Below are 8572 nucleotides of genomic sequence, written 5' to 3'. Positions count from 1 at the left end.
TCATCGTCCGCAAGGGGTATAAAAGTTTACCCACTATATCAACACTTTGTTGGATGGATTAGATTATTTACTCGTAATTTTAGTGAAGTAATCTGATAGGTTCACTTTAAAACACACACACACACACACACACATATATATATGATATTAAATATTACGGTGCGGTGCGATTTAAATCACAATTCTGAAAATTATAACTGCAACCTGCACCGCACTGCACGGTTTGTCAAAATTTTAAAAAGCGACCGCACCATGAAAATTAAAAATCACATCTCGCGGTGCGAATTGGTGCGATGCGGGGGGTTTTTTGGCTTGTATGGTTTTTTGCTCACACATACTTTCTTCTAATAATAATTTGATAACATTATTTCTGTAAAATTTAAATACTTTTTAATTCGATAAAATTTGATAAATAGCTTTTTTTCTTAAGAGCATAAAACAAAATCGAACCTATATTTCACCTTTTTATAAATTTACCATTGAACAATATTAGCTGTCATCATTTTAACAAATCTTATGACAGTCCATATTATAAATCTTATATAAAATTTGAAAATATATAATATTTTTTATGATTTTTAAAATATTATAATATAATATTATAGTCAATTAAATTATATATGATTATTTATATATTATATTAAAAAAATTTATTTATTTCGGTGTATAAATTACTCTATATGATATATCAAGATATTATTTTCTCCGGTATTTAAACTTCTCATAATTCGAGTTATATAATATTAAAATATTTTTTTAATATATAAATAAAAAGCCCGGATAAAGCCCCGTTCGGCCCGATCCGGCCCGGCCCGCGGGCCTAAAACGTGCCTTATATTTCTTAGGAAGCACGACCTGACTCGATTTTAAAAAAAGCCCTTCACGGTCCGTTTTCAAAAAAATCGGGCTTTTTAAAGTCCGAATAAAACACGGCCCGATGGGCTTTTTGTGCATCTCTAGGTTGGGGAGAGCATGGGTCGGTTCGGCTCGATTTCCGGATAAAATCGGAACCGCAACCATATATCTTCGGTTTTAAAAATTGAAAACCGCAACCGTAGGTTTGAATTCGGTTTCGGTCTAAAAATTTCGGTTCGGTTATAATCGGTTCGGTTTCGGTTATAAAATCGACAATTACTGCATTTAAAAAATTTTGTTCGGAAGAGAAACTTAAACTTTCTATAATTCCTTGCATCTCCAACGCTGAAGTAGGCGAGAATGAGGTGCCTAATGTTTATGGAGTAATAAATTATATTGTTAGTTCATGCTTGGCTGGGGCATTATACCTGCAGCACTGCACTGGGAAAAATGTTTACAAAAATCAACTGAGCACTGTTAACATTAACATAAGGAATTTAACCAAATAATATGTTTTGCAGCAAGAAGTCTCCAACAATATGTTTAGTAGCTTAGGAGTTTACCTAGATGACAACATTGTAATGTAGTTCTTATACTTAAAGAATATATATCTTATATTTAATTTTTATTTATTTTAAATTTATATTAATTCATATAAATTATATATTTATTTAATTATTTAAAGAATCGGTTCAGTTTTTTCGGTTCGATTTTAAACAATAGCCGAAACTGAACCCATAAAATCGGTTCGGTTTGTAATTTTTCGGTTTTGGATTCGGCTCGGTTTTTTTCGGCTCGGATTTTACCCGTTTTTATCGATTTCGGTTCAGTTTCGGGTTTGTTTCGATTTTTGCTCACCCCTATCTCTAGGTATGATTACGCAGCCTTCCCCTCATTCCAAAGAACGAAGAGGCTGTTTCCCGAAAGACCCCCGGCTTGTGTGTGAACATGTGTAAATATGAAATATATCTATAAAAGATATAATACGCAATACCGAATAGTGACTGTTTATAGTCACTTTTATCCCAAATAAAAATATTTTTGATATCTTCAACCCAATCTTACTTAAGAACACTTGCAGAATTTCTACTTTGTAAATCAAATAATTCCCCGTTCAAAAAAGACAAGACATTCGATTTACCAAAAAATGATTAGTGTCAATAATGTATGAAACACATAATACAGTAATAATTGAATGAACCACATTAACAGAATGAATAAACTGACACTATATGTTACTAACACTGTATGCTACTAACACCTCAAAATACAGGATCCATCTATCCCATAAGTTAATCAACCAATCTAATTCGACGCCTCCAAGACCTTCTATCTAATACCATATCCCCCAGAAGGTTTAAAAAATGTAAATCTAGTGAAAATAAGTTATCCCAAGTTCTTCTCGGTCTTCCTTTCTTTCTCGCATCCGACAACACTAAACCTTCAACTCTCCGCACCGGGGCCGATATACGTCTCCTCCGTATATGTCCAAACATTCGCAGTCTACCTTCCCTTACTTTTTTATTATAGATGCAACTCGTAATTTTCTTCTGAAAAAACCAATCGGCAATCTATCTAACAAGGTGCGGCCACAAATCTAACGCAACATCCTCATTTCCGCTACCTCTAGTCGTTGTTCTTGGGCCTTCGTTATTGCCCAACATTCTGCCCCATACAACAAAGCTGGTATCATCGCCATTGGATAAAATTTTCCTTTTAATTTAAAGGAATCTTTTTATCACACAGTACTCCTGAAGTAACCCTCCACTTTAACCATCCAGATTGGATACGATGAGTAACATCGGCATCTATTTTACCATCTTTATGAATCATAGATCCCAAATACTTTAAACTTTTTTTCGGAACTAATAAATGCTCTCCAATTCTAACATCAACAGACTCTTCATCTGGTTCGTTATTAAAATTACACCACATATATTCAGTTTTTGAATGACTAACACGCAAGCCCGAAATCTCCAATGTAACTCTATATTGTTCTAATTTCTCATTAATCTCCGACTTCCAATATAACTCTATATTGTTCAAATTTCTCATTAATCTCCGACTTTGTCTCATTAAACTTGCCTTTCTCTCCGGCTGTCTCATTAAACTTGGTTTTCTCACCAGCTTCGTATGACCACCACCGATTGGTGGCATTCTATCCCATGTCTAGATTACGTAATATCTGGAGTGTGAGGTCACATCCTACGTTCCCAATAGAATCATATACAGTCAAATCTATTGGGAGCATGGCTTCAAAGAACCGTAAAACAACTTTAAAAACACGAAGAAATACAAAGGTAAAAAGTCCTTTCCCGAAAAAATGTTTTGAACCCGAAGAAACTAATATTACCAAACATAAGCACTGAAGTGTTTAATGGAGATTTAGTACAACACACCAAAAAAAAGCACTGAAGGAGGGGTTTTAATAGCGATTTTATGTATACATATACCATGTTTAGGTAAATCTTATAAACAAAAAGAAAAAGGGAAGTTAAAATTTTAGCTTAACTACTTAAAACCTGTACAAACAGGCTCATTAACGGCTTGAGAGAGTTTGCCGAAGTTGTACAAAGATTTAAAATTCCAGGTAAATCTCTTTAAAATGTATATTAGCAGTAATGTATACTATTTAAAATCAAAAAACTTTACAGACAGTATATTACATAGGAAAGAACATAAACATGAGTAGATTGCTGATATATGACTAAAATCAACACAGTCTGAGAGCATTTTACGCTGAGAGCATTTTACGCCAAACTCTGCCTGATCATCTAGCCAGACACATGCACCAATGAAGGGTTTATCAAGGAAATGAAGGCACGATTTTTCCAGAGCATGTACCAAAACCGACATTGTAACCGTTCCCCTGCGAATAATTCCAACAATGAATGAGTGTCGATACATATAGTGAATGAACAAAAATTTAGCATGGCAATATAATAATACAATCTCTTCAAAAACATTAAAGAAAAATGATGACCAGGCCACTTGAAGAATTATATAGATGATTAGATTTAACATCTCAATCCCTGTGGCTTATTGATTAGTTGTGTCCGTATCGAAACATACATAGATTAATTCAGAATTCTCGCATGTATTTGATTAAAAATTTAGGTGGTAAAGAGAAAAAAGCTAAAATATTTTTAGAAACAACCTTGCAACAACCGGTGAAAATCACTTCATCACCATCTTCTAGAAACTTACGAGTTGCCCCTCCTAAAGACATGGTTTTTTGTCCATTCCATGTCAGTTCTAGTAAGCATCCATATGATTCTGGTTCCTGTAAGAACTCCCGGTAACCATTAAGCTTTATATACTATTGACGGATACAAAACAAGTAATATTTCAAGTCTCTCAAAATAGACTCTAATTACAATATTTAAGTTATTTTTTATCAAATCTTAAATTTGACTCAGATCACATACATTAAACTTCATACATAATTAGTATAATGTGCTTATTTAGCTTACACAAACCTAAATGTAGTAACATTTGTTAAGACTACGTTACCACCGTAACTGCTGTATGTACTTTTTCTGGTTAAACATCAATTTTTTTAGGTAAATATTCATATACCCTCAAAGACTAGAGACTTTTTTGTAGAATGAAAAGAGCATGTAAGCTTTGCAAAGACATGCAAGACGCTGATACAGACTGCAAATTCATAGAGATAAATCTTACGGGTCCACTTATTGTTCCAGTCCCAAGAAGATCACCAGGCCTCAAATTACAACCATTTATAGTATGGTGAGCAAGTTGTTGAGTCACTGTCCAATACCTGCACCATAGATTAAAAAAATGAGAACACGTGATAAAACTAATAATTTACAGCAAATTGCAGTAACTAAAACCATTATGACATGTAGCTTGAAGAATATTACAAACTTTAGCAGTTACGAAATTGCGGTTGACTTTTCCTATGGACCACAAATAGCAGTGGGCTTGCAGGAACTTAAAAGTTTATGAGATTGTTCAAGAGGTTATTAGAAGGCAATTCCTTACAAGTGATTTAAATTACTCCTCGTGACAACATATGATGCTTCTTCCCCAGCTGGTTTAATTTGAACCTGCAAGCAAAGTATAGAGCTGATTATTGGTATATAACTCTCCCATGAAACAAATCTGAAGATCTTTTTGACTATATCGAGAAAAAAACAACTATCAAAAGTATGTCAACCGTTGGTTTTAAGCATAAACCTGTATAGAAGTTAGAAACTAACAATATAATAAATATCAGTACTGTATATTACAATCAGTAACTATAAAGTTACCTCTAAAGAAATGTCATAATTCTTGGATATCTTTTCTGCAAGATATGGCAAGGGACGAGGGTTCTGCAATTAAAAAAATTCAAAAAACGATAAGAAGAAATTTCACAAATTCCACTGATCTTATGCTCATAACTCAAAAAAAGATAAGATACCTGCTGTGGAGCATCACAACCAAAAGGTTCTAAAGCGTCTAAGGTTACGATCCAAGGGGATATAGTTGTTCCTTTAAGAAAAACAGTTTAACCATCACCATTTGAATTTTGCCACTTGGCCTTTACAACTAAGCAAAAAAAACGCTTGAAAAAAAACAATAAAAGAAGAAAAAGCTTACCAAAACTTTTTCCAAGAAAAGGACCAAGAGGTACATATTCCCATGCCTGAATATCCCTAGCTGTTCAATATGTGGAAAATATAAATTATTGATATTCAAACCACAAAATTTACCAAGGGGTATGAGTTTGACACAGTGTATACCACTCCAGTCATTCATCAGCACTAGTCCAAATATATGCTCTGCAGCCTCATTAACATCGACAGACTCTCCTAACTTGTTACCAGGTCCAACCACAGCAGCCTTGGAAATTTTATGGATATTTAAATAAATTCAGTAATAAGTTATGGGAGGAGACAATATGCAATAAATTATTTCAAAATAATAGGCAAGAGAATATTGAGGAAGTAATAGCATAAAAAAATCACTATTCTTTTTAACTGTCACTGTATTGGTGATTTCTGGCAAACTTAAAAAACACGAAAAAGACCTGTGCAAGGGTAAAAGATGTTACATGAGAATGTGCCAAGAAACTAACCATTTCTAACTCAAAATCTAGCTTCCGTGAAGGCCCAAAATAGGGAGAGTTGCCTGAAGGATGACCTTGACCTCTGGGAAAAATAAAATAAAAGAAAGCCAAAGATGAGTAGGTACTAGGAGTGCTCTCGAGCTAATGCAAGAAAATGACTTAACTGAAAACTGAACTATTTTGTCTACAAAAGGTTTAAGTATTCAGGCAATAGATAACATTCTTTACCCAAAAGAATAGTTAACTACAGGAATATGCTGCCACTGAGTAATGACGGGTGACTAGTAAGCAAAGAGGTATATCAATACTAATGTCGCATTTGGAAAGAACTTTTTTTAACACTTGAAATTGATCATAGAACTAGTTTTCACCTAGGTCTGATAATATCTGTCCCAGATACGACGATTGATGATGCCCGACCATGATAAGCAATAGGGAGGTGAAACCTAAAAACAAATTTAAGCACCAAAAATTAAGCTGGAAAAAATGGGGGACATCAAATTCGTTACAAGTTTGTAAGTCATTTAGATAAGCATACCAATTTGGATTAATTGCATTTTCAGGTCCTCTAAACATCAAGCCACAGTTCTTGGCATGATGCATAGATGAGAAGAAGTCTGTGTAGTCCCCTATTGCCATTGGAAGAAGCATTTGTACCTTGACCTTTATCAACAAGAAAAAGTTAAGCACCAGATGATTATATATTCAAGCTGCAAATGCAATACAAAAATGCAAGCGTGTCTTACAGCAGGAAGCAGTGCTTTCTGTTTCAAACTCTCATTGTCGCGTAAAGCTGGTTCAGTAGCTGCAATAGGTGACAAGTCCCAAATATATCATGAAGTTATTCTGTACAAATATTTCTTTTAAGGATAGGCATCATTAATGATTCATATTTTTTCCTTCCCTCAAGACCTCACTCCGTATAACATCTATTAAAAAACATGAAGATATTGATAATTCAAGAGATGTAGAGAAGAATACCTGACAGGAGTTTTTGTATTGTAGCACGAGCCTCCTTCCACGCAGGATGCCCCATTTCGAGGAATTTATTAAGATTGGGCTGTAAGTTACAATAATTTTAGAGAAAAACACTTCAGGTTTTAAAAGTTTAATAAAAAAACCAAATTTGATTAAAGAAACAGTTATGTTATCCTCTGTAAAACATATCATGCTTTGTTCATGAACAATTCAGTTATGTTAGAAACTAAAATGTTAATTATGAAAGCCGGTGTCACCATGTACCAATTTTTCTCCAAGCTGTCCTCAACAAAACAACAACAAACGCCTAGTATAAGAAAGACAAGACATGTGTGACAAGAAATATATAATTCCACAGGATCCGAAGGCGTTCTCCACCAAAATTGCATGCCTCTTTTCGAGACAACAAGAACCGGCACAATTTGCATGCAGTTTATCTTATCATACAGCGATACACACATTTGCACAATTAACTTAGCATCAAGTCACACGTATCCCCCGAAACCGATCATCACAAAACCTAGATGAACAATGTTAGTAACATTTTGCGAATTGAGTCAAATTCACTACTATTTCCTGAAGAATTATTGACTGGTTTGCATATTTAAAAATTATAACTAAGGATACTACCAATCAAACTACTTCTTAATATCGAAGTCTACTTAATTGTTTTGTAACAATCAACTTCACAAACCGACACTAACACGCAATTCAACAATCTAATAAAACAAACATCAGTTTCAACATCGCCAAAAATTGCTCCAATTATTTGTAAAAGAATTTGAACATGCTAATGCATATTTAATCACATCAATTTGCGATAAAATATGATCTTGGTAAGCTCGTACAGTATTAAGTTCGGTATGACAACTAAAAAATAGTTACGCCTCATTGTATAGATAAATAGTCTCGAGAACCGAAATCGAAAAGAATTATTCATTTATCGAGCTTAAAAATAGTTACATTAAGACCGAAAAAATTATTCATTTAACGAGAAAATGGAACCTTGAGGAAGCAATCGGAGTTGGCAAGAATAGGAGAGTTAAAGAGTCCAGCGGAAGCAATGACTTGAAGATCCAACACGTAATCTCCGATAGCAACACCAGGTCTAGGTGCAGAAGATTCGTCCGGTTTGAACACGCCGTACGGCAGATTCTCCATCGGAAAATGTGAGTCCGGTGATATTTCAATGAATGATTTCATCGCCATAGCTTCTAAAACGACGTCGTAAATTAAGTTACGTTTTAAGGTTGGTGTGAATGCAAAGCAGAGTTGTAGAGGATTACAAGTTCAGTAGACAGAGACAGAAGACATATATGAGGTACATTAGTATTAAATAGTTCAATATTTGTTTTTTAGTGGAGTTATAAATACACCACGTATCACGAAATTAAATTATTATATTATAGAAAAAAAATAAATCCTTTTTAACGAAAATTTTATCCTCCTCCCCCATATCTAACATAGTTTCTTCCGAAAGATTTCTTTTTCCTAACTTTTTTATTTTTGGGTTAATTATCAAGCAGGTTACTAACATCCAAATGTATCAAATGAGTCACTAATCACAAAACGGACTCAAATGAGTCACTCATTTGAAAATCTGTATTAAAAATATCACTATATCGTTAGTCGGAATTTTTAAAAATATTATATATTGAGTTTCAC

General features: G+C 33.9%; 1 protein-coding gene across 1 annotated transcript; it reads right to left on the bottom strand.

Annotated features, from left to right (window-relative positions):
- Nucleotides 1-3411: 3411 nt before the first annotated feature.
- On the bottom strand, nt 3412-8229 carry LOC141678733 (fumarylacetoacetase). Its single transcript, XM_074485104.1, has 14 exons — nt 7913-8229; nt 6911-6989; nt 6676-6734; nt 6468-6592; nt 6301-6375; nt 5939-6011; nt 5604-5703; nt 5461-5520; nt 5282-5352; nt 5130-5192; nt 4861-4925; nt 4540-4636; nt 4013-4138; nt 3412-3724 (listed from the first exon to the last, which is right to left on the bottom strand). The coding sequence occupies exons 1-14, from the start codon at nt 8114-8116 to the stop codon at nt 3662-3664; spliced, it is 1260 nt and encodes a 419-aa protein (XP_074341205.1). The 5' UTR covers nt 8117-8229; the 3' UTR covers nt 3412-3661.
- Nucleotides 8230-8572: the final 343 nt, after the last annotated feature.

The sequence above is a fragment of the Apium graveolens genome, chromosome 8, assembly GCF_009905375.1.
Source record: "Apium graveolens cultivar Ventura chromosome 8, ASM990537v1, whole genome shotgun sequence".
Classification (NCBI taxonomy): Eukaryota; Viridiplantae; Streptophyta; class Magnoliopsida; order Apiales; family Apiaceae; genus Apium; species Apium graveolens.
The sequence above is the reverse complement of the archived record's forward strand: the minus strand, read 5'-3'. Positions and strand labels throughout refer to the sequence as shown.

What these genes read in the sequence shown, in the direction of transcription:
- LOC141678733 (XM_074485104.1), bottom strand. Translation starts at nt 8,116, where the DNA reads ATGGCGATGAAATCATTCATTGAAATATCACCGGACTCACATTTTCCG. An exon ending in ACTCCGATTGCTTCCTCAAG is followed by an intron (nt 6,990 to 7,912) that starts GTTCCATTTTCT and finishes TGTAACTTACAG; the next exon opens with CCCAATCTTAATAAATTCCT. An exon ending in TTTTCACCGGTTGTTGCAAG is followed by an intron (nt 3,725 to 4,012) that starts GTTGTTTCTAAA and finishes AATTATTCGCAG; the next exon opens with GGGAACGGTTACAATGTCGG.